General features: G+C 44.0%; 1 protein-coding gene across 1 annotated transcript in view; it reads left to right on the top strand.

The window, feature by feature from the left end:
- The window catches only part of PITPNC1 (phosphatidylinositol transfer protein cytoplasmic 1), a 265,101-nt gene that overhangs the window by 232,937 nt on the left and 7,211 nt on the right, over nucleotides 1–24,953 (top strand). Inside the window, exons 7-8 of the mRNA XM_060081471.1 lie at nucleotides 15,814–15,969; nucleotides 18,771–18,834. Coding sequence (XP_059937454.1) covers nucleotides 15,814–15,969; nucleotides 18,771–18,834 — 220 coding nt within the window. The remainder of the gene's footprint in view (nucleotides 1–15,813; nucleotides 15,970–18,770; nucleotides 18,835–24,953) is intronic.

Here is a 24,953-nt window from a genome sequence, read left to right as displayed (position 1 = left end):
CTTGGTCCCAGCAAGGCTGGAGAGAAGTTCTGCCATTCTTCTGATCTTCAAGAACATATCCTCTGTGAAAACGTGGGCTCAGTAGTTGCAGCACACGGGCTTTGTTGCTCCTCGGCATGTAGGATCTTCCCAGACTAGGGCTCGAACCCTGGTCCCCTGCATTGTCAGGCGAATTCTTAACTACTGCACCACCAGGGAAGTCCTGAGTTGGGCATTGTTAAAGTTGGTGTTTATGGGGCTTATAATTAAACATAACGCATACATGACTTTATTTTATAAAAATGAGCTCACACAATGCAACTTTGCAACATGAATTTTCTCAATAACAATATAAGCTTGCCATCTTTCTGGGGCAGTACACATCTCTCTAGCAGACTTCGTAATGACTGTATGATGTGCCAGTGTATGATTATGCCATTCTCCATTTGGTGGACATTTAGAGTGTTTCCATTCTTTTGCTATTATACTACTTCAGGCAACATCCTCATGCTATATATTTTTTTGACATAGTTTTAATATTTCTGTAGAATAAGTTCTAAAAGTGAAATTGTTGTGTCAGTGGGTATGCGGGTTTAAATCTTTTTAGATATAGCCAAATTGCCCCACTCCAAAGCTATATTAAATGACTCTCTGATCCACACTTGTGTGGGAACACACTGAATTTTGAAGAAGTGAGATTGGAAAGGCAGTGTACTGAGTGAGAGCAAAGGCAGTGAAAAGGTAGGGAATTCCACTGCACATTCAAGGGTCAGTGAGTAACCAGGGCAGAAAAGAAGAGCCTCGAATGTCAAGCCAAGGAATTTGGCTTTTGTTCTGCAAGTAGCTGAGAACTTTCAAAGCAGGGTCACCAGCCACTTTGCAAGGCATCTCAATTTGTGACCGCACCAGAGAAACTGACTTTCCCGGGGGGGCGGGGGGCGGGCAGTGGTGAGGGCAGACCCCTGGACACCAAGAGGTTTAGAACCCTGTAACCCATCAACTTCTCTCCTTCTTCTGCTACCTCTTTTCGTGAACAAATCACCTTCAGCCATATTGGCAGCAATAAAACTTTGTTAATGAAAAGAAACTTTTGGAAATAACAGGGCACTAAACAGTAGTCCAGTCTTCAACAACCCTGGCTGCATCATTTTTAGACCAATAACAAATAGGTACTCTCTTTCAGTTCTCATTTCTTCCAAGTAAAAGAAAGCTGAGTTACCAAGTCCTACTGAAATACCATGCCTAGTGCTGGTGTTTAAAACCACTACTGGGCTTCCCTGGTGGCGCAGTGGTTGAGAGTCCGCCTGCCGATGCAGGGGACACGGGTTCGTTCCCCGGTCCGGTAAGATCCCACATGCTGTGGCGGCTGGGCCCGTGAGCCATGGCTGCTGAGCCTGCGCGTCCGGAGCCTGTGCCCCGCAACGGGAGAGGCCACAACAGTGAGAGAACCGCGTACCGCAAAAAAAAAAAAAAAAAAAAAAAAAAAAAAAAAAAAAACCACTACTGTTCTTTTGGCCTAATCATTTGGAGCTACTGCAATGTTGTGAGCAAAGCCAATTTTTATTGGGAGTACTAGGAAAACGGTAGTGCCCAACTCCATCCTAGAGAAAGGATTTTTGTTTTTTGATTTTTCAAGGGGAAAAATAGCCAATTTAAACTGCTGCAATAATTTGCATGAATGAGGTTCCCCGGAGCTCGGTGCCCAGAATAGCAGTTCCAAATCTTACCAATTGGATTGGTTAGTGAAATGCCAAACCATGTGAGTCAAACAAAACCGAGGCAAATGAATTCCTAAATATCAGATCAAAACCAGAGATTCTAAGCCTCTGCCAGGAGTGGAGTTGCTGATTGTGGTGCTGGGTCATTGAGTCAATAGAAAGAGCCTTTGGGGAAATGGCCCCATGTCCCAAAAGGGAGGATTCAACCAAGCAAAACATCCATTGAAGGTAGAAACAATTGGGCTTGTTGAAGAGGGATCTGTGTGAAAGATAACCTCTAGAGCTCACGGATGGGGAATCGCAGCCCATGCTTTCCTTGAGTAGGTGGAGCTCAACCCTAATGTAATAAGGGGCTCAGGCTTTGGGAGGCCTCCCAGGTGATCACAGCCATTGCACTTCATCAGCACCAATGATGATTCACCATCTTGAATCTCTTCCTCCGTTCAAACGAGTGGATGGATATGGAGAGAGGAGATGAGATGCAATGAGATGATGTGAAAGGCAAAGCATTAAAATGCACAGTACTGGCACACAGTTAGCATTTAATAAATGTTCCCTTCTCCCTGCTTTGACACTGGCATTGAGATCTGCAGATGTGTCACTGGGATGGTTGCTCAGTAGAAACCAAGTGTCTTTGTTTTTTAAGATTTTTTTTTTGATGTGGACCAATTTTTTTAAGTCTTTATTGAATTTCTTAGAATATTGCTTCTGTTTTTTATGTTTTGGTTTTTTGGCCACGAGGCATGTGGGATCTTAGCTCCCCGACCAGGGATTGAACCTGCATCCCCTGCATTGGAAGGCAAAGCCAGGGAAGTCCCCCAAGTGTCTTTGGAAAGTGGCTGCCATGAGTGGGGCTCTGGGAGTTTGTTTGCATATTGCTTTTTACTTGTTGGCATGAATGCAGAAGAGAAGCAGAGGGTTGGTTTCAGTCACTCCAGTTCACAAGATGACAGAATTTGCTGCAGGTACAGCAAGATCCTTCAGAAAATGGAGCCATTTGTACTGCTGAGACTTTTTTAAAAATGTGTTCTGTTGTTCTGTTATTGTTTACTTCTGTTATTGTTTAACCTGAATTCAGACTGGCATGTGCCTCTTATACTTCACCCCTAAGAAACCTTAGAGGTTGCACTTACTGTTTGTTGTGCCAACCTGGGGCAGTCTGTAGCACTGGAGTCCAAGGATGCTACCCAAGGCAGTTTGGGCATTTTATCAACTGTCTACCACAAGCCTTTTACCAGGTGTTTTTTTTTGGTTTTTTTTTTTGCGGTATGCGGGCCTCTCACCGCTGCGGCCTCTCCCGTTGCAGAGCACAGGCTCCGGACGCGCAAGCCCAGCGGCCGTGGCCCACGGGCCCAGCCGCTCTGCGGCATGTGGGATCCTCCCGGACCGGGGCATGAACGCGTGTCCCCTGCATCGGCAGGCGGACTCTCAACCACTGCGCCACCAGGGAAGCCCTACCAGGTGTATTTTAGAAGAATAATAGTTAAGACTTTAAAAGAAGGAAGCGGGATCCAAAGGAAAGGCTTTCAGCCAGAAGTGAACAGATATAACCAAGCTCTTCTTCAGTCCCATCTCATGGAGAACCTCCATCTGTACGTTCAAGAAAACAGGCATTAAATCCACAACTTGCCACCTACATCAGCCCCTGCTATTTTTTGCCTAATTAAAACACCAGAACTTCTTGGCCCTTAGAGCAGAGTTCCCAAATCAGATTAGAATCACCTTAGGAGCTTAAAAAAATGCAGATGCCTGGGACCCTCTCTGGACCTACCAAACCAGATGCAGTAAGATGGGACCCAAGGATCTGTGTATAAATGCATCATGTTTGGGGAAAAACCTCAGAGCAGAGCTTCCCAGCCTTTTTCATGCCATGATGCACATAGAAAATGATCGGTTTTGATTGGTATGTCAGGGAGCTCCTGGTCACAGAGGACCACCCCCCAGGGTCAGGAGGCCCAGTCTGCTCACCCAGGGGCCAAGGGGACCCAGACCTTGTCACACCTGTTTATCCATTCAAGGTAGGGAAGCTCTGCCTAAGCAAGGTCCATTTACCATGTTCACGTTTTAAAATCATTTTATTGTTACTTAATTTTGTAGAGGCGAAAGGAAACAGCAGTGTAAGCCTGGAAAACTGCCCAGTCCCTTACCAAGGGAGGGGTCAATACCTGTGATTTTCATTCCATCTGTTGAGAATCTGATACCATCTGTCATCTGTAGAGTCATACTCAATGCCTCCTTTGCCAGCCAACAGTGTTTTTATAATATGCATTTGTGCAGTTTTCTCCTAAGTTGCTGCTGTGTTGGGGGCTGGCTTCGGATCGACCCTCATCCAAATTTATTTTCTTTCATTGAAGACCGTAATCAGTGTCCGTCAGACCCTCTGGCTAGATCTTACCCAAGCCCTTTCCCAACTAGCTCTAAGAATCTAGGGCTGCGACTCTGGGATGATGGAAGTGATATTTTTTTCTCTTGAGAACTAAGACCTGACCCAGTGATTCTCTCCTCCACTTCTGTTTTTTCAGACTCCAAGTACAACTGTTCAACTTCTGCTCCAAAAATATCCAGGAAAGAATAGGTGCTATTTAGTGGCTTGTCTTCATCTTTTTTTTTTATTGTTAAGGGACCCAAAGAAAGACATAGAATTATCAGCTCATTAACTTGGGCCTTATACGTTTCAACAGATTTCTCACAGAATTGCTAAACCTGACTTTAGAGGGACAGGAACTAACTTTTGAGAAAAAGAAAGGTCATTGCTAAGTTATTTTATTCAGTTATATCATTTAATGCTAACCACTCAATAGAATAGATATTGTTTCCATTTTATAGATAGGGAAACTGAGGCTCAGAGAGTCTAAGTAGCTTGCTGACGTTTCAGGAAGCCTTGATTCAAACCCCAAAGATTGTGGTTCTCCTCCCCGACCAAGCTGGCCCCTTCAGGCAAAGCTGAAGTTACAAACACTGTTGTCTGTCTTTATAAAGCACTCTAGGAAATTTGTTTCCTCCTAAAATGTAATTCGTTAACCCCGAGTCTCACTGACCGTATGAATGGAGGATCTTAGGGAAAGACAGAGTAAGTAAGAGGAAGGGCCTTTCCAGTCCCTTGGTTACCCTCCTTAGGTTTAATGATCTGATGGAAGTCGACTCCCCATCTTTTAGGAAAGTTTTCCTCCTTGTGAACATTCTAGAAAATAGTGGGTTGGCCAGAACAAACCTGGTCTGGAAAAAACAAAACGTGGCCATCCCACAGCGGAGTAATACAGGAACCCATTAAAGAAAAAATAAAAGTCATAGCCCCCAGAGAATACACCCACAAACACCAGTTTAGGAAACACTCCTTTTCTCATTTTTACCATCCCCTCAGCAGTCTTGCCCAGGTTCACACAGGTAGTAGTCGCTGGAGCAGAAATTCAAACCCACGGGTGTCTCATTGCAAAGCTTTTTTGGTCCCCCACTCAGTTCTGCTCCACAGAACCTCGGGCCCCACGGAGGTGCTTCTGAGCCCAGTAAACAGTGACATATATTGTGTCAAACAATGAAGGTTGAAACAGTCCAAGGAATCCACTCATCACTTTTACCTTCTTTATATGTTGGGATTCCAAATAATAATTATATCTGGGAAAACCAAATGAGTTCTAAAGCTAAAATCGGTTTGAAATCTGTTCCAGCTTTAAAAATGGAAATCCTTTATTGCCTTCAAATACAGAGTGATTGGCTTACTGACTATCTCTATCCCAGTTTCTGTTCAACAAGTTGGAGGTCCAAGTTTCCCAAAACAATACCATCCATACATGAGGAGCAAACTAGATTCAGGGACAGTTAATCCAGTGCTGATCACTGTTGCCATGTTGCAACTCATCAAGAATATTTCTTAGTCTGTTATCAGCTTTAAAAAAAATTTTTTTTAATTGATTGATTGATGGATGGGCTGCGTTGTGTCTTCGTTGCTGCACACGGGCTTTCTCTAGTTGCTGCGAGCGGGGGAGCTACTCTTCTTTTCAATGCGAGGGCTTCTTATTGCAGTAGCTTCTCTTGTTGCAGAGCACGGGCTCTAGGCGAACAGGCTTCAGTAGTTGTGGCACATGGGCTTCAGTAGTTGTGGCTCGCGGGCTCTAGAGAGCAGGCTCGGTAGTTGTGGCGCACGGGCTTAGCTGCTGCGCGGCATGTGGGACCTTCCCGGACCAGGGCTCGAATCCATATCCCCTGCATTGGCAGGCGGATTCTTAACCACTGCGCCACCAGGGAAGCCCCTGTTACCAGCTTTTGATTTCAGAAACTTATACTCTCTGTGGGCCAAATTGTATATCCTCAGTATGGATATATGATACGGTTATTAATGCTTCATAGCCTGTGTCCAAACAACACAGCTAAGATCAGAGTGAGCAGGGACAGTCCACAACACGAAGTCCCAGCTCAAGTCTGCCAACGGAGCCAGGTCCTAACGGCCCTCCTTTCTGGGAAGAGATTGGCTCCCTGGCTATTAGGAGGCTGGTGCCTAGCCTCTCACTGTCATACAACGTAAGGCGGGGTCCTCTCCAGTGGGTCCTTGAATAACTTTATTGGTTTTGATTAGAGGTGATCTTGAAAATAGAGTCCTATCTGTGCCAAAAGAAGCAGAGTCGCTTCATGTAACAGGGTATTAGGGAGCCGCCTCTTGCTGCTCTGGGACTGGGAACCAGGCCCAGAGCTGGGGACGAAGAGGAGTTACAGCTCCACATTCCCCGGGCAGCCGCCCATCACTGAGGCCAGGGACTCCCCAGGGCTGGCCCAGACGGCCCAGCTGGCCCTTTCACCATGGCACCCATCATCCATCTCCCCTCCATTCCTAGTCTGTATTTGAAGATGGGGGAGGGGAGTTCTCAGAGTCATTGGGGGTACACTTCTTGCCTAACCCCAAAGCCATGTGACGGAAGAATTCCAAGAGAATTAATTACAGAAATTGGAGCATCTGCAAAAGAAAAGAGAAAAAAAAAAAGCTGACTATTTGCTGAGCTGGGAACCTGCAGGTCCACATGCAGCTCTGCCATCCAGGGAGACGGGGGCGAGGCTGCAAAGTGGCTCCAGGAGTTCGTAGGGGGACATAGAGATTGATTGATGCCTGCTGCCCATCTGGAGATTTCTGAAGGAGGAGGCTTATGGAAGGAGCCCATGGCAAGGGCTCAGATGGAGCTGTGGAGAGTGAGTCTGGGAATAGGATGGGGGCGTTCCTTTGGATATTATACGAAATGAAGATAATAGTGTACTACTTTAGAGGTCTGTAGTCAAGAGAATTCCGGGGTGTTTGCCCTGAAACCCACAAATTCTCCAATTTTCTGATACCAACCCAGTGTCAACGATTCATTTCAGTTCTGACACTACCTGGCTTTAGCATCACATAGCACAAGTTCAAGAACTCAGTCCCACAAGACCACTCCCACTTCAGATGCCAGTCACAAGTCCAGGGCCACCACATTAACTAGTATGGTTATTTTTACCCTCCTTCCCACAAAGTCAACCTCACGTTCGAGAATTTGCTGGGAAGGCTCACAGAAATCAGGAAACCACTTGACTTATGTTTAACGAACATTTACTAGTTTTTTAGAAAGAATGCAATTCAGAAACAGCCAAAAGGAAACGATGCACAGGGCAAAGGATGAGGGAGGGAGGTACAAGGTTGCACGTCCTCTCCAGGCATGCCCGCTGCACCCCCCCACCCCCCGCCCCAGCACAGTGATGTGTTCACCAACCTGGAAGCTCTCCAGATCTCATTGTCAAGAATTTGTATATTTCAATCGCCAGCCTCCCCCTTCTCCCCTCCCCATAGGTCAGCGGTCTAAGCCCTTGATCTTTCTGGGAACCAGCCCCATCGTGAGGCTATCTAAGGGCTGCACCCTAAGTCACCTCAAATATATTTCTTATACCACAAAGATTAAATGAGAGAGCATATCTGAAGTGCTCGACCCAGGCTCTGGTACCCAGCAAGCATCTGATGAACATTAGCTAGTGTGGCGACTTCCCCCTCTTTCCATCCTCCACTTTCTCCTGACCGCCTCTCTCAGGGTTCTTTTTTGCCTTTGTCTCCTCCCTGCCCCCACTAAAAGGCCTCACCAGTGGTCACCCTCAGGGCTAGAGGCTGCTGACCATTCAATGGTTTTGTGGTTTGTACTCAAATTTTCCATTTTAATCTTCCTCTTCTTCAGGTAGAGAGTTTTGAGTTCTCCCGGCCCTGAATTAGAACCGAGAAGGGCTCAGAACACCCACCAAAACACTACCCCTGCCCAGCCACCTTTTTCTCTGCCTTTCTACATGTCAGACACACCTTCTGAGTCAAGCCCCTTTAAGAGGTGCTTTGCAGAGGACTAACACAAATCACTCCGTGTTTGCAGTACACCGCTAGTGCCAAGAGCAAATGCTTTAAAAATAGCACTTTAGGTATTAACTGCTAACAAAGCAAGAATTGGCTGCTTCTGGCTACAATTTGCATTTGGGATTTTTTTTTTTTTTTAAGCTGATGCATAGCAGGTGACCTTTTAAGTAAAGTTTTTGGCCAGTTCTCAAGTGCACTGTAATGAAAGCTCCTTAGTGCTGTTGGCTTTTTTTTTTTTTTAACACCTTTATGAGACCTAGCTCACATACCATACAGTTCACCCACTTAAAGTGTAAAATTCAGTGGATTTTAGTACTTTCACAGATGTGGGTAACCATCACCACAGTCAAATTTAAAACATGTTCATCAACCCAGTAAAGAAACCCTGTATGAATTTTATTTTTATTTATTTATTTATGTTTGGCTGTGTTGGGTCTTTGTTGCTGTGTGCGGGCTTTCTCTAGTTGCTGCGAGAGGGGTTGCGGCGCACGGGCTTCTCATTGCGGTGGCTTCTCTTGTTGCAGAGCACGGGCACTAGGTGAGCGGGCTCAGTAGTTGTGGCTCATGGGTTCTAGAGCGCAGGCTCAGTAGTTGTGGTGCATGGGCTTAGTTGCTCCGCAGACATGTGGGATCTTCCCGGACCAGGGCTCAAACCCGTGTCCCCTGCGTTGGCAGGCGGATTCTTAACCTCTGCGCCACCAGGGAAGTCCCAGAAACCCTGTATGCTTTAGCTGTCATACCCCCTATTCTTTTATCCTCAATCCCACCCCAGCCCTAGGCAATCACTAATCTTCCTATCTCTGTAGATTTCCCTGTTCTAGACGCTTCATATGAATGGGATCCTTTAATATGTGGTCTTTTGGACTAGCTTCTTTGAAAGTGCTTTAATTTTTATGTGTATCCCTTTTAGGATTCAGGTTTAAGAAATGTTAGTCCAAATTTGCGGCTAACTTTTAGCCGGTTGAAACAGCCATTCATTGAAGGGGAATGAGAATGATACCACCTTGGAGTCATCAGGAAAAGTTCCTGAATGCAGGAAAAAATCTGATATTTTTCAGATTGGTTAGTTCATCTCTATTTGAGGGCTGAGCATTATGGTTACATAATATATCAATTCCTAGCCAGTTACTGCTTAGCCCTTTTTCATTTAACATTTATCAAAGACTTCTAATTTCAGTTAACAGGGCAAGCCCCTGTTGGCTATAGTCCTTTGTGGTTCAAATTGAAAGCGTAATTAATCACGGAGACTTTATATCTCAGTGATCGTTGGCTAATAATATTGCCTCTGAGATGCAAGCTGCGCTCCAGCCAGGCTGAGATCTCCTGCGGGTTTCTCCTGGCACCTCCCAGGTGTGAGACTGATCCTGACAAACCCAGGGACACAGTTTCACATGGGCTGCGCTAATCAAAGCCCTTAGCGTCACCTTTGTTCTGCTTTGTCCAAGTGCAAGATGGATGAAATTTGAGTATGTGACTGACCCCGGGGAGAGGACAGAGGAAGCCTTCTAAAGAAGATGGCGCCCGCACGGAAGGAAGTGTAACCAACGAGGTCCATCTGGCCCCGGGGAGAAGCCCTGGCACCAGCGCGGCTCCCTCCATAAAGATGGGCTTTAATGACAAGGGTCCAAGTTGCCACCTGCCAAGCCTGGGGAGCACCGATCGGATCCAGAGCCAGAGTTCTCACTGGGGATGAATTTAGAAGCCCCCCAGCTGGAGGAACTTGCAGCCTGGTGCGTTCCCAGCTAGCCAGCTGCTGGGCAGAGCCCTCAAGGCAAGAGCATTGACCAAGAAGGTGAACAAGCAGAGGAAGAGTTACAGGGTAATCTAGAAGATTTCCCTTGTGAAAACCTCTCTGACTTGGTGTTAGAGGTTGGCCTGGTTCCCCACAAAAAGATATGTTGAAGTCCTGACCCCCAGTACCTGAGAGTGTGACCTTACTTGGAAATACGGCCTTTACGGAGGTAATCAAATGAAAATGAGGTTCAGTGCGCTGTAATCCAATATGATTGTGTCCTTACGAAAGGGGGAAATTTAGAGACAGAGACAGACATACACAGAAGGAAGACGATGTGAAGACACACGGGGGGGACACCACGTGACTGGAGTTACATCTACAAGTCAAGGAACACCAGAATTCCCAGCACACCAAACCACCAGAATTAGCAAAGAGGCATGGAACAGATTCTCCTTTACAACCCCCAGAGGGAACCTGCTCTACTGACACCTTGGTCTCAGACTTCTAGCCTCCAGAACCGTGAGACAATAAATTTCTGTTAAGCCACCCAGTTTGTGGGTGGCTTAACACAAAGTGGGTGTTAAGTGGGTGGTACTTTGTTATGATAGCTCTAGCAAACTTATACAGCTAGGTTCCCTGTTAGGGAAACAAGCTCCACCCTAGCTTGGACGATTACTGGAAGGAAAGGATTGCATTTATCTCTGTGTCGTTCTCAACTCTTCAGGAGGAAAGCTTTTATAACCCCTAAGATGCTTGAAGTTGTCTGGCTTCAAGGCTGGCCCATCCTGACATGGGGAGATAGCTGCAGTGTGTCCACCTGCCAGGGAAGCTCCCAGCTTGGATGGACCAGCTCCTTTGTGTGCCCCTATGTGGTTCCAGAACCTTGGTGAAATCAGTAAAATCCCTTCCTTTAAGGGATAGGCCTACAGTAGGGCAATCTGCTTTGCTCTCTGCTTTGTCAACTTGGAACAGTGTTCCTGAAACATAAGAGAAAGAGGGAAAGGAATTGATTCTAAGATTGAAGACTATCATTTGTCCTTGGCCCAGAACCTAGTCATGAGAGTCCAATAAGCAAAAACCCTTTTCTTGGGATTTCTTCCGCCACCATACTTAATGGACACTGACAGGTGACAGCTTCCAGAAAATGGAAATGCCCACCCTGCCTCTCACTGACACAAGAACACCAGCATTATGGTGGGCAGCCATATTTTTTGGCACTTATTTTTCTGTACACTCAACCACAGGATAACAATCAAGTAAAAATAATCCTACAGCACTTAAGATATTCCTGCTGCCTTTCTTCTGAGGAGCTAAGTGAGATTTGAGAAAATTGAAATCTCTTAAGGATGTTTCAGTATCATGTGCTTCTTAAAGCTCTGGGATATCTCCTGTATATCATGCATCACCTATTGGGTGTTGGGCTGGGGACTTCACTGACATTATCCAATTTAAGCCTTGCAACAGTCCCGCAAGGGAATTAGTATTAACACCATCCTGCAGGTGAGGAGGCTGAAGCCGCCCTCTGACAGATTGTGACATAATTTCAGATGAGAATCCATATGGTCTGGGAGCAGGGAGCCCAGGTCTGGGAGTCAGGTTGACCTGAGCTTGAGGCCTGGAGAACTGTGGATAAGTCAGCAATCATCTCTGAGCTTCAGGCTCCTCGTGTGGAGCACAGAGATGACATTTGTACCTTATGGTAGTGGTTAAACCTTGGCTGTATGTTTGGATCACCTGGGGAGCTTTTGAAATGCTGGATGCACAGACCCCACCCAAGACCGATTTGATCAGAAGCATTAGGGATTTAACCATACTCCTCACCCCCAGCGGTTTCTCTCACAGTTCTGGAGGACAGAAGTTCTTCGTGACGGTGAGGCTCTAGGGAAGAATCCTTTCTTGCCTCTTTTGGCTTCTGGCAGCTCCAGGAGTTCTGTGGTTTGTGGCTGCATATCTCCAACCTCTGCCTCCAACTTCACCTGGCCTCCTTTCTGTGTCTTCTTTTCTGTCCCTTATCAGGACACTTGTTATTGGATTTAGGGCCCACCCTCTTAATCTAGGATGAGCTTGTCTCTAGAGCCTTAGTTTCATTACATCTGCAAAGACCTTTTTTCCCAAAGAAGATCTCATTCATAGGTACTAGGGATGAGGACTTGGACATATCTTTTGGGGGGTCACCAACCCACTACAGAGAACTTTCACTGTGTTTTCTGATTGCACCGGGTTGGGATCCAGCAAGAGTTTGGAGATGCATAATCTCTCAGTCGCAGTAAAGTCAAATTTTATGTCCTTTTAAAATAGGCCAGGGCCTCCCTGGTGGCGCAAGTGGTTGAGAGTCCGCCTGCCGATGCAGGGGATACGGGTTCGTGCCCCGGTCTGGGAGGATCCCATATGCCGCGGAGCGGCTGGGCCCGTGAGCCATGGCCGCTGAGCCTGCGCGTCCGGAGCCTGTGCTCCGCAACGGGGGAGGCCACAACAGTGAGAGGCCCGCATACCGCAAAAAAAAAAAAAAACTAAAATAGGCCAGGGCTTCCCTGGTGGCGCGGTGGTTAAGAATCCGCCTGCCAATGCAGGGCACATGGGTTCGAGCCCTGGTCCGGGAAGATCCCACATGCTGTGGAGCAACTAAGCCCGTGCGCCACAACTACTGAACTGCACTCTAGAGCCCTCGAGCCACAACTACTGAGCCTGTGTGCCACAACTACTGAAGCCCGCGCACCTAGAGCCCGTGCTCTGCAACAAAAGAAGCCACTGCAATGAGAAGACTACGCACCGCAACAAAGAGTAGCCCCTGCTCGCCACAACTAGAGAAAGCCCGTGCGCAGCAATGAAGACCCAATGCAGCCAAAAATAAATAAATTAATTAATAAATTAAAAATTTAAAAATACTATAGCAGCTATAGAAAAAAATACAAACTAGAAAATTAAAAAATAATTTTAAAAAAGTTGTAAGAAAGATCGACTGCTGTATGAATGGGGCAATTTAGATATTTATGTTCACAAACTCAAGAGAATGAGAGTTGAAGATAATAATTTCCAGAAGAATGAGTATTTGGGGGGAAGGTGGGGAGGAGAAATAGAGGGGGAGGGGAAAAGGCAGAAAGTTTGCAGTGACCAGAATACTTCAGATAAGACCCAGTGGTTTGATTTTTTAAATTGTATTCGTTTATCAGCTGGATGTTCGTTTCTGATCTTGAGTTTTGATTAAAGGAGTCCTCTGGTAAATCCCTCTCCCTTACTTCCCTCCAGCTCTCTGAAAGTGAATCCCTAATTATAGGCCATGTATGAGATTTACTAGATGAAATCAGCAGCTGTGGATATGACACCAGACTCGCAAAAAATCAACACACTGTTGCCATAAAAAGCCCAATTGTTAATTGCTTCTTTGGCATCTGGCTATAACAAAAACACCCTTTCGCTGTTTAATATTCAAAGTAAATGTACTGGAAAGAACATTGGGCTAGAATTAAGGGAGGCGGGGATTCTTGTCCCAGCTCTGTTACCAAGTGCCCGTGGTTTGGGAACAAAACATTTCATTTTCTCAGGCCTCAGTATCCTTATCCATAAAACCGAGGGTATGAAGTCAAATTACCACTTCCAGTTTAAAAATCCCATTCCGCATCTTGAAAATACAACACACTTCTCATACCCCTCTAGTCTTTTCCCAAAGCTCTGTTTCACGAATGCCTGATATCATTTTATAATTTTGTGGTTCGATCGGGAGCCACATGTGAATTTAAGTGTCTGCATAGTTTTCACTTTTCAGGCAGTACTTTTCAGGTCTTATTCAGAAGTGAAGTTTTCTGTGAGGCCCCACAACTCTTAGTTGCTTTGGAAATGCAATCTGCCGGTGTTCCACGTTTAATATTACAGAGTCTTACATTATTCTTGAGATGTCTGGAATCTACACGAAGATTCTAGGATAGGTATCATGTCAAGATCCACAGTGGCTGGCTGAAGGAACAAGCCGAGGCTAGTCCATGAATCAGGGACTCACGCTGGGGAGGGGAGCGTGGGGTGCAGCCAGCTGACCCAGGGGCCTCCATCTTCAGGCTTCTCTCAGGCCCAGTGCACAGGACCTGAGACAAGTGAAAGCAGCTCAGGCCACGGCCACACTTCCTTTGTTGACTGGGTCCTTTGTCTCTTAAATGTCTGGGTTGCCAGGAGCTTTGCCTTCTTGCTTTCAACTGCTCGCTGGCACTGCAACTGCCCTTTATTTACCCAGTTGCTAACCAGAATAGGATAACCTCCACTCAGGTTCACGAGGGTTTGCCTGTGTGTATTCTGGTCGGCCACAGCGTGGAGGTCGTGTCTTTTGAGCCTCAAGATAGTTGTCCATGTGCTGATAATCATACTCGTCACTTGCCTCTTGCGGGAAAGTCAAAGGGCAGGTGGGAAAAGAAACCAGCTTCCCCTGTTTAACTCCAGCTCTTGTGTTTTAAGTTTCAGGAACTGCTTGGCAGCCATACATTTCCTTGTGTATAGTTTTCAAGGGTGTAGCTAATTGTATGAACTTTCGGTGAGTTCTGGGAAAAAAGAAAGCAGCATTGCTTCTCTTCGTCTTTGGAGATCCAGTTATTGCATCTGTTTTGGAATCCATTTGATGCTCCTGTTTTGTTATCTCTTGCTGAGTAACAATTCATCCAAGAATTTAGTGGCTTAAAACAACAGTGTATTAGTTCTCACAATTCTGCCATCTCGATTGGGCTTAGCTGGGCAGGATCTTCTGTTCCTCGTGGTATATGCTTGGACTGAAATATCAAAGACGGCTCTTTCGCTCATGTGCTGGCTTCTCAGCTGGAATGAGCGAGCATCTCTCCACATGGCCCTCCACATGGCAGGCTTGGGCTTCCTCACAGCATGGTGGTCTCAGGGTGATCAAGCTAGATTTTTTACATTGTGGCAGACTTCCTGTTTCCAGCTTGAGCCTGGGAGCCACAACTACCGAAGCCCGCGTGGCACTACTACTACCCCCAGGGCAAAGAAATCTGGTTGAGGGGAAGCATAATGTAATACCTGGTTCTGTGCCTGCCCACAGTGTGCATTCAGTAAACACACTTAGGATAATGATTTTTTTTTTTTTTTTTTTGTGGCTGCATTGGGTCTTTGTTGCTGTGCGTGGGCTTTCTCTAGTTGCGGCGAGTGGGACTACTCTTCATTGCAGTGAGCGGGCTTCTCGTTGTAGTGGCTTCTCTTGTTGCAGAGCACGGGCTCTAGGTGTGTGGGCTTCAGTAGTTGTGGCATGCAGGCTCAGTAGTTGTGGCTCACGGGCTCTAGAGCGCAGGCTCAGTAGTTGTGGTGCACGGGCTTAGTTGCTCCGCGGCACGTGCGATCTTTCCAGACCAGGGCTCAAACCCATGTCCCCTGCATCGGCAGATGGATTCTCAACCACTGCACCACCAGGGAAGCCCCAGGATAATGATTATTATAGTATTACTTTATGCAAGAATATCAGGAGGGAACTCCCTGGCGGTCCAGTGGTTAGGACTCCGCAATTTCACTGCCGAGGGCACAGGTTCAATCCCTGGTTGGGAAAGTAAGATCCCGCAAGCAGCATGGTATGGCCAAAAAAAAAAAGAATATCAGCAAACCCAGAGCCAGTGCACACCCTGAAAAACCCTACTGAGGTAGTAGATAGCATTTTTTATATTTCATTTATGTATTTTCATAGCTTTATTGGCATCTAATTTACATACCATAAAGTTCATCCATTTAGAGTGTTCAGCTCAATGGTTTTTAGCATATTTACAGAGTTGTGAGCCATCACCTTAAATATAATTTTAGAGCATTTTCATCACCTCAAAAATAACTTTGTTCCCATAGCAGTCATTCCCCATACTATCTCCCTCCCCCAGCCTTAGGCCAATAAGCTACGTTTTCCATAGATTTGCCTATTCTGGATATTTTACATAAATGGAATTAGACACTGTGGCTTTTGGTGACTGGTTTCTTTCGCTTGGCTTCCCTTATTCACTTATTTCGTGTAAAAAGATAGTTGAACTTTTCAATTATCATTTCTTTGATTTTTTTTTTTTCTCCAGGATCCTAAACACTTCAAGTCAGAGAAGACAGGACGGGGCCAGTTAAGGGAAGGCTGGAGAGATAGTCATCAGCCCATCATGTGTTCCTACAAGCTGGTGACTGTGAAGTTCGAGGTCTGGGGGCTTCAGACCAGAGTGGAACAATTTGTACACAAGGTAAGTAAATGGACAGCAGTTCCTGGGCTATGGACAAAGTAACTGTCTTTATTGTGAGCTGGAGTGCCCAATGCCCAACAGATGTATAAGCGCTGAGCCAACACAAGGTACCTGCATCTAGAAAACCCTGTTTTCATGGAAATGCATTTTGTCTACTGTTTAATTTTCTTCCACTAATAGATATCTTACACTTTATCTCTCATTCTGTGACCTCCATGTCTATTGGGTGAGTATGTTCAGGAAGTTGGGCTTTCAAAATATACTTCTCTCTTTGGCATCAGGCTAATCTAGTTCCAGAGAAAGGAACTTGTACTTGGTCCTTGGGTACTCAGTTTCAGACAGAAGCACAGGGTGTATCTGTATGTGCAGTCCCCCCAAGGATAGTTCTCACTCAAAAGATCCTGCAAATGTAGACACCTGAGGTAGAAGTTGCCCCAAGAGACAGAATAGGAAATCCCAGTGGTCCCATTAGATGGTGTACCCCAGCATTTCTGCCCTTTCAATAATTCTGCTACCAAAGAATTATTAACAACCTCAAAACACAGATTTCAATTGTATGCCTGCTTTGACTAAACATGTTAATGTTGTAGCAGGAACCCATTTGGGGTGATGATTTAAGTTTGTTAGGGGCTTCTCACATAACTCTTATCCTCATGGAAATTAATGGGAAATACAGTGTTGAGCATTGCCCTTTGTAACTCCTATTTTCATGAAAATAAATACTACCCAAGTTGTCTCTACATTCCAGATAGGCTGGATATCTGTTTATTTTTCCACTTAAAAACTGATAAAGAATAGCTTTCTGAAATTCTTTTGGGGGCACTGGAATTTAACCTTAATGCACTGAGCTTTTTGTTACTCAGATGGATTTATCTGCTGAGCTTGAGGGGGCCAGTTGACAATAAAATGTGTAAATCTTGAATTTGGGTCCAAGAAAGAGATTGAACTTGGGCTCCTGATAATAGCAGACCCCGGAGCAAATTGAAGCAGAGAAGTGTACTGATCTGCTGAGCTCCAGAATCCATTCTGCCCAGCCCGGGGTGGGAGCCAAGTGGCACACAGAGAAATCAAGCTCTGGGACCTCTTGTTTTCCTGCTGTGTCCCAGTTATTAAGCAGGAACACAGTCCAGGCTCTCAGAGTAAATATTTTCCAGCCTCAGCTCTGGGCCGAGCTCCAGCTATATATTCTTGACTTCCTACAACATCCCACCTTTTTTTTTAAACCCCAAATGATCTCCTCTTATCAGGGCCACTACCATAGTATGTTTTATTATCTCCTCTTCTCACAAAGCATATTTAGATTGCCACAGGGCTCACTGTGTTTCTTTTCTAGTTTTGAGAATCCATTTCTTTAAAATACTTCCAAGAATTACGCTCTAGTAATAGGCATTCCCATTGCCCATTTCCAAATATAATGAAGTGTTATCAACACCCCCCAAACACACCTGCTGTGGCACATGAGCCACTAATGAGTATCTGAGGCTAGCATTTGCACGGGTTTTAAGTGCCAGGGATGCCTTTCTCTGAACACCTTTGTGTTTGAAGAATCTATTCACATTTAAGGGGAAAAAATGTTCGAAAGCAAGCCATTAGCACATTATTGAATTCTTGTTTCCAGTAGACAGCTGTGTTGTGCTTAATGCAATAGGGTGTATTTACTGATGCCTCAATGCTGTTCTTTTGATTTCCATGAATTTGACACACTCAGCACTCAAGTGCGTATGGCTTCATGTTGTTTCTTATTTTCATTACATGTTTCCTCCTTCCGAATTACAAAAGCCTCACTAGATATCCAGAGGCCTGGAGTAATAAACACTTCATTATGAAAGCTTCCCTTGTCTCTGCAAATTCACTGAATTAAAATCCTTCATTTATTGAAACATGCTTGAACCTTCTGCAAGAGGTTTTTGACAATTGCTAGATTTGTTTGGCAGGAAGAAAGGAATGTTGGAGGGAGAGCGTTGAGTAAGTATCTAAGAAATGTAAAAAGGCATATTTACACAAGACAAAAAAAGAATACCATGAAATAAAAGCACATAAATGGTATATAACACACAAACCCTATAGAATTATTTTTCTTAGTCTTCTATTGCCATTATGTGTCACCATAAGAAACAATTTCATTCCTTTTGTCTCCAGTCAAGTTCATTATTCCCATTATGTTCTACTCTGGTTCAGGTCTCTTATTTCACATCTTTCAATAATAGTTGAGTAAACTGCTCCCCCCCCACCTTTTATTACATGAAAAGCAAGCCTAGAAAGATACTTACTTCTCTTGAATCCCACACCTTCAATTATTTTTTTAAAAAATTAAGCAATATTTAGGATACTTCATTAGAAAAGAGAGAGTTTTAAGTGCTCTTGGCTTAGAAGTGACTTGCTACCCGGACAAATGTTCTTGATTTCCAACATTTATGACCTCCCGGCACCAGTGAGACGCACCCTTCCACAAAAGAAAAGTAGAACCTGTTTTAGGTAAAGATAAATGAAGAGAAAAATCTTAAGGTGATCAGTCCTAGAGATTCATTCCAGTCACTGCTGTGTGACTGCAAGTCGTTGTCATTAGTGTGAACAACCTCCAGCCCAACGTTCAAATAAGATAAAGGTATTAATTTACAGCAGGTGTATGGACACCATGGAAAGGGCTGAGAGTATGTCAGCCCCTAATTGTCATCACATATGGCCAGAGGGATGGAGAAATTTGTAATTGCCAGGATTCCAAGAATTGGCAACCATCCCTTTTCCAGATAGTTTTAATCAAACCTGGTATTCTGTCAAACATCCTTCTTTTGCTTTTTTAGGTGGTCCGAGATATTCTTCTGATTGGACATAGACAGGCTTTTGCATGGGTTGATGAGTGGTATGGTAAGTCAACTTCCCCAAAATCACTCATAGAACAACTTCATAACATGTTGGCTTGGGCTTTCAGTCCATCTGGCTTCAACTGCTACCTAGAAAGACAACAACAAAGGCAGGGCTATTGCTTCCTGTATTGGAAACAGCACTGTCCATGGGACATAATGAAGAAGAATGTAATGATAGAAGCTTGGTCTAAAATAACCACAACACTTAGTTATTGACTAAGTAGGACCTCAGTATGTTTGATGCTTGCATACTTGATAATGCAGGGCTCCATCATTCTCTGTTGGATGGGCTTCCAACCCATCCTAATTTATCCCAAACTTCAAGATCAGTGCTGTGTGAAGCATCATATCAAGTGAAAGCAGTCCTTTGATTTAGAGACTATTGGAAACACTCCCTCACCAAAAACATAAGGACTCTGTAAGAATTCAAGGACAAAGGCATTGGTACCCCCTTACTTCTAACTGAGACTATTGTTCTGGCTTTTTTTTGTTTTGTTTTGTTTTGTTTTTTGCGGTACACAGGCCTCTCACTGTTGTGGCCTCTCCCGTTGTGGAGCACAGGCCCTGGACGCGCAGGCTCAGCGGCCATGGCTCACAGGCCTAGTCACTCCACGGCATGTGGGATCTTCCCAGACCAGGGCATGGCCCTGCGTCGGCAGGCAGACTCTCAACCACTGCACCACCAGGGAAGCCCCAATGTTCTGGCTTTTTTTTTTTTTTAATGTTTTGGGAAGAATTAAACAAGTTCTGTATATTTCCAGTAAATGGAAAGAAACAAGGTTTGTTTCATCCCATGATGGATGGACGACCCTTCCCATATCCCCAGTGCTATCATTTTGTCCACGTGAATCCTTGACATTCCCAGAATCAGTCATCGGAGGCTAGTGTCCTTGACTATAAAAAGAAACAAACTATAAAAAGAAACAAATGTGACTTGGGTCATATCTGATTGCCTAATGAAATGTACCCTTCTCCTTGGCCTTTTCCTAAGTCACATTGAATTTGTTCCCAGTGTAACCTGGATTGCATTTTGGTGCCTTTCTGTCATTGTTCCACCAATCCCTTCCCTCCTCTTAGCAGAAGGTATCAAATTTGAAGTGAAAAGTTACATTGGACTGAATGGGCAAAGACAGTGATTGTTATTAATGTTGTTAGCTGTTTCTGACCACATTTCAAAAGACAGGGTTCTGTAGGCTATGAGAGTGCTTTTTTTTTTTTTTTTTGCACTATTTTCTCAGATCCACGTCTTCTAAAAAGCAAATGCATCTTTGCATCTTCCTGGGTTTGCTCAAATGCAGACCTCTGGAAGAGACTCTTTGGAAAGATCATCATTTGCTTTCTCTTATCACATACCCCGAGGACGCTGCTCACAGGCAGCCATATTGTCACGCCTCCTGAACACCTATCTGTGGTTGTCTATTGAGAGACAGAGGGAGGGAGAGTCTCCTGTGATTACCTCCCCAGATCATTAAACAAATCTTTCTGGTTGTTTTTTTCTGGAGAACTTTTCTCAGATTCTTAAGGGGAGTACAGAGACCCCAAAGGTTAAGAACTGCTGGTCTCCCCCAACTTGCATTCCTCCACGCTCCTGGCCATCCTTGCCACCGACACTAAGGGAATTTCAAAAGGTTATTCAAATAAGAGGCTCAAAACTGGTGAGAAGTTTGGCAAGTGAACGGAGGCCTGAAGGGCCAAAACTCTGCCACACTGAAGCCCAAGAGACAGGGCACTTCAGTAGATTTCTCTTGAGTGCCAGGATGCCTTAGAGGACTTTTCGGAAAAGGCAGCATCAAAAAGGGTAGCCGTGCCCCGATTAAGAGGACAAAACACTGCAAGCCTGTTGATCAGAAAAGAGAATTTGAGTAGAGGCAAGATATAGAAAAAGAAAATGTGGACGGGAGTCTAGTAAGGGAACGGCTGGAGTGCAGAGGATGGCGGCCGATTCTTTTCCATCTCACCTGAGCCTGAAGCAATGAAGAGACTTAAAGACTTTTAGTCCAAAAAACAAACAAACAAAAACAAAACTCAGACTATTACAGGGGCCCAAAGGTAGAATAATGCATCCAAGGAAGACGTTTAAGATGAGAACATCTACTTAAGATGGGTGAGGTGGAGACAGGAATTAACTCAAGGAGTCTACTGACAAAAAGCCCTTTCTGTATCTGAGTGCAGAAAAAAAGCACGTGGTTTAGCAGATATAGATGGTCAGGGCACCTTGTACTCCCCAGAGAAGGCATCCACCCATTATATATACAATCCTAGCCCCAACCAAAACAAGCAGCCTTTTCACTCAGCAAGGGGTCTGAGACCCACCCCATCAATTTCATGTAAATTACTGGCCTCATTGCCCCCAGCTGAGCTGCTTGCCAGGAAAACAGTAGCTCCTTCATTACACAGATGCAGACACTCAGTCAAATAAATGAAAATAGCCCTGCCCACAGCCCCTTATTCAAGGTAATGCTGCAGACTGTGGGCCTTTCAGGTAAATGGCTGTGTCACCGCCCACCAGAACAGACCTTCAGTTTTGGGTACCAGAAGTTGCTTATTTTTCTTTGGTCTCTACAGGCTCAGTGAGGCTCTCATAGTAAACATGGAAAAGGTTCAAAGTAAAGAAATCCTTTCCTATAGCTTATGGCACTTATTCTGCAAGTGGGCCTGCCACATCAGCATCCTGGGGTACTTGTTACAAGTTCAGATTCTCAGACCCCACCCCAACCTACTGAATCAGATACTCAAGGGGTACAGCCCAGCAATCTGTGTTTTAACAAGCCCTCCAGATGAACCCGATGCTCACTAAAATTTTAAGAATGACTTTAAATCAGATTAGATTGAAGGGACAGTTTAATTAATTCAATCCAAATTTAATTATACTAGAGAATGGTAGATGTCTTCAAGACCAACTGCTAAACTCTGATGCCTTGTAAGCATTAGAGAAAAGGCACCCCTTCTGGGCAGGTTCAGCAGGTGCTGTCGGCTTAGGGCTGAATTTTAGCTCCATTGACCTCCTGGACTGTGTGTTCCTACAGTGCCCAAACTGGACACCCTTACGCACTGGCAGCCCTGGATGATCTCTTTCTCCCTGATTAGACTCACCACCTCCAGTGCTTAATTAAGAGTTTAAAAAAAAAAAAAAAAAAAGACACTGTAGGTGATGGTGATCATTTCTTGCCCAAGGATTAATTTTGTATTTTTTCTGAATTTCAGCATTTGACTGTCACATAACTATTTCCCAAAACAGATTTTATTCTGCTCTTGTACATTGTAAAGTATAAGCATTTCCACTGCTGGAGGAATTGAGTTTGTCTTTCAAAGCCTCACTTGGTCTTTATCCATGAGCCTTGGGTGTCTCCTGCATGACTGCAACACTAAGCAGAAGAAACAACTGCACATTTCATTTCAGAAGATGGGGTGAAAGGGGAGGTGGATAAAAATAGGCAGCCCAGCTTCACCAAAGCATGGTTTTGCTTCACAAATCTGACAGTATTTTGAGAGAGGAACACAGAGGGTTTCCCAAGGGAGACTGTGATTGAGTGGAACCTCATGAATCCTGACCCTTCTAAAAAAGTAGAGGGGGTAGCTCTGGCTAGTATAGATGAAACTCCCTCATGAAAGTGACATAGAAATCATTCTGGAGTCCTTAGAGCAGCCAAACAATGAGAGAAGCAAGCTCAAGGTGGGGAAAGAAGCCAGCTTAGGGACTAGCATTAGCTGACTGAGTTCACCAAGCCAGCATTTTCCAATGGCCTCAGGTTTCCTGAAACACGAACTTGAGTGCTGTGGCCCTTATGCAACATTTTATGTGTGTGTGCTTACCTTCATTTTTCTGGGGAGAGACCCATTGCTCTCCATCACATTTTCAAAGGGATCTGTGATGCGCCCTCCTCCACCTCCCCAAATTAAGAACTGTGGGGAAAAAATCACAGCTATAGATTACAATTCTACATCTTAGTGGTCTGAATTACATGGAAAGGGTATGCACCAAGCCTTGAGGATTGGCTACTTTCACTACAAAAACGTAAACTATTTATAACAAGCATCTATTGAATTTATAACCATTTTAAAGAGTTTAAAAAAAAAAAAAAAAAGCACTTCCCAAAGCATGGCCACCATTCTGCTGGAGTCAAAGGTGTATCAAACCTAATTCATGATTGCTGGAGCTTCCTCTGACCAACCACTTGTTTAAGACTTCCATTTTGACTTAGAGAAAAAAAAAAAATTTTTACTTCTGTGTAGGCTGAGGAGCCTGGAAATGGAGACAAAACATTTGTAGAAGGAAATAAAATATAATGTGCCATTGGACAGGTCACTGAATTAGGGTATATGACACTTTATTAAAATTGTCGCTGCTGCAGCTGTGCAATACAATGAAGGAAAATCCCTGCTTGCAGACATTTTGCTCCATGTCATTTGCAGTTTCTCTGTACGTTCAAATGACTTCTATTCTGAAGGCTTTTCAAATATACCGTCTTGCCTCCACTTCCAGTGAAATAAACCTGCCTTCTTTAATAAAATGATTGAAAGAAAATTGCCACCAGAAACAAAGTTGAAAGACTAACAGAAGCTATCTGCAACATATGTAGCCAACAGAGGACTAATATCTACAGTATATAAATCAAAAATCCAACAACTCAATAGAAAAAAAGGTAAAGAACATGAATAGGTAAACCATGGAAGAAGAAATGCAAATGACCAATAACCTCACTACTAATCACAAGAAACGTAATGAGAACAACAAGAAGATATGGTATTTGCCCATCTGATAGCCAAAGTTTTAAAGAGCAATAATAATCCAGTTTTGGATAGGTGGGAGAACACACTTAACAGTTTCTGTAAAAAAAGTGATAGTGATAAGTACAAATAACCTGTGACCCAGTAATTCCCCTTCTAGATATTTATTCTTGAGGAATACACATGTTCGTGAATATAAATACAAAGCTGTTCAGTGTAGTGTTGTTTATAAGAGCTAAAATCTAGTCTCCATGTAAATGTCCATTAGCAGAAATATGGTCAAGTAAACTATGATAGGCTTATACTATGAATATTGTGTGTAACAGTTAAAAAGAATAAGGTAGTTCTCTACATACTGGTATGGAAATATGTTTTTTCCATTAGTGGAAAAAGTCAGCCAGAATAATATGTATCGTATTGTATACTATAGTATGATTCCATAAATGTGAAATTAAATGAGACTGTGTGTAATAGTAACATACACATGAATTCATAGAAAAAAATCTGGCAGTTATCTCCAGAAGGAACAGGATTGATAAGGGAAGTTAAAAGGAATTACTCGGTTTTCTCTATGTAATCCAGTACTACTTGAATTATTTCTGTGGAAAATAATTCATGCATTACTTGAGTGATTCAATACGTAAATAATAACTGAAATCTGCATTTTATAACAAAGCAGAAAATAGTTGAAGCAGACCAAGACTCATACAGAGGTATATTTTGCTTAGTTCATGGTTTAAGAAATTGAAGAAGCTTCTCAATTAACGAGTCCCCTGAATCCAGAGCTTCTTTGACAAAGCTGAGCTGGTGGTAGAGACAAGGGTTCTACCCAGGCCAATTCAGTGTGACCTCTACATGCTGGGACAGAAGTCTGGAGTCTGCTTACTCCCCTCACCTGAAGGAGGGCGAGAAAGAGAAGGACAGAAATGGCCTTGCAAGAGGGCAAAGACAGAAAATCTTGCGATGAAGAGGGCATTTATACCCCCAGATTATCAGTCACACCCTGATAGCCAAGTGTCAAAGATACTAGGATCTGCCTTCCTTATCAGAAGAAATTTGGTACTAGTTCCAATAGTCTCTTAAATCAGGGAGTTAGGCCAGTGTTATTTAAGAACACTTCATTTAAGAAACTTTACTTAAGAAAAGTAAATTATGACCTTTCAAATCTATAAAGTAAGGGGTGATTATTGATCAGTTTATTTGCAAAATAATTGACATATGATTCCTTTGAGTTTCTCTGATACACATAAGCATTTGTTTGCTGGGAGCAAAGAGATCTGAACCTAAACTGTGAGAAGTCACTCTGATCATTGAAAATCAATCAGTAATGAAGATGAATCATCTCCAAAAGTATAATCTGTCACTGTGTGTGTGTAATTGAATTTACTAAAA

This window comes from Mesoplodon densirostris, chromosome 18 (assembly GCF_025265405.1).
Source record: "Mesoplodon densirostris isolate mMesDen1 chromosome 18, mMesDen1 primary haplotype, whole genome shotgun sequence".
In the NCBI taxonomy this organism is placed as follows: Eukaryota; Metazoa; Chordata; class Mammalia; order Artiodactyla; family Ziphiidae; genus Mesoplodon; species Mesoplodon densirostris.
Note: the sequence above shows the minus strand (reverse complement) of the source record. Positions and strands in the feature narration are given on the sequence as shown.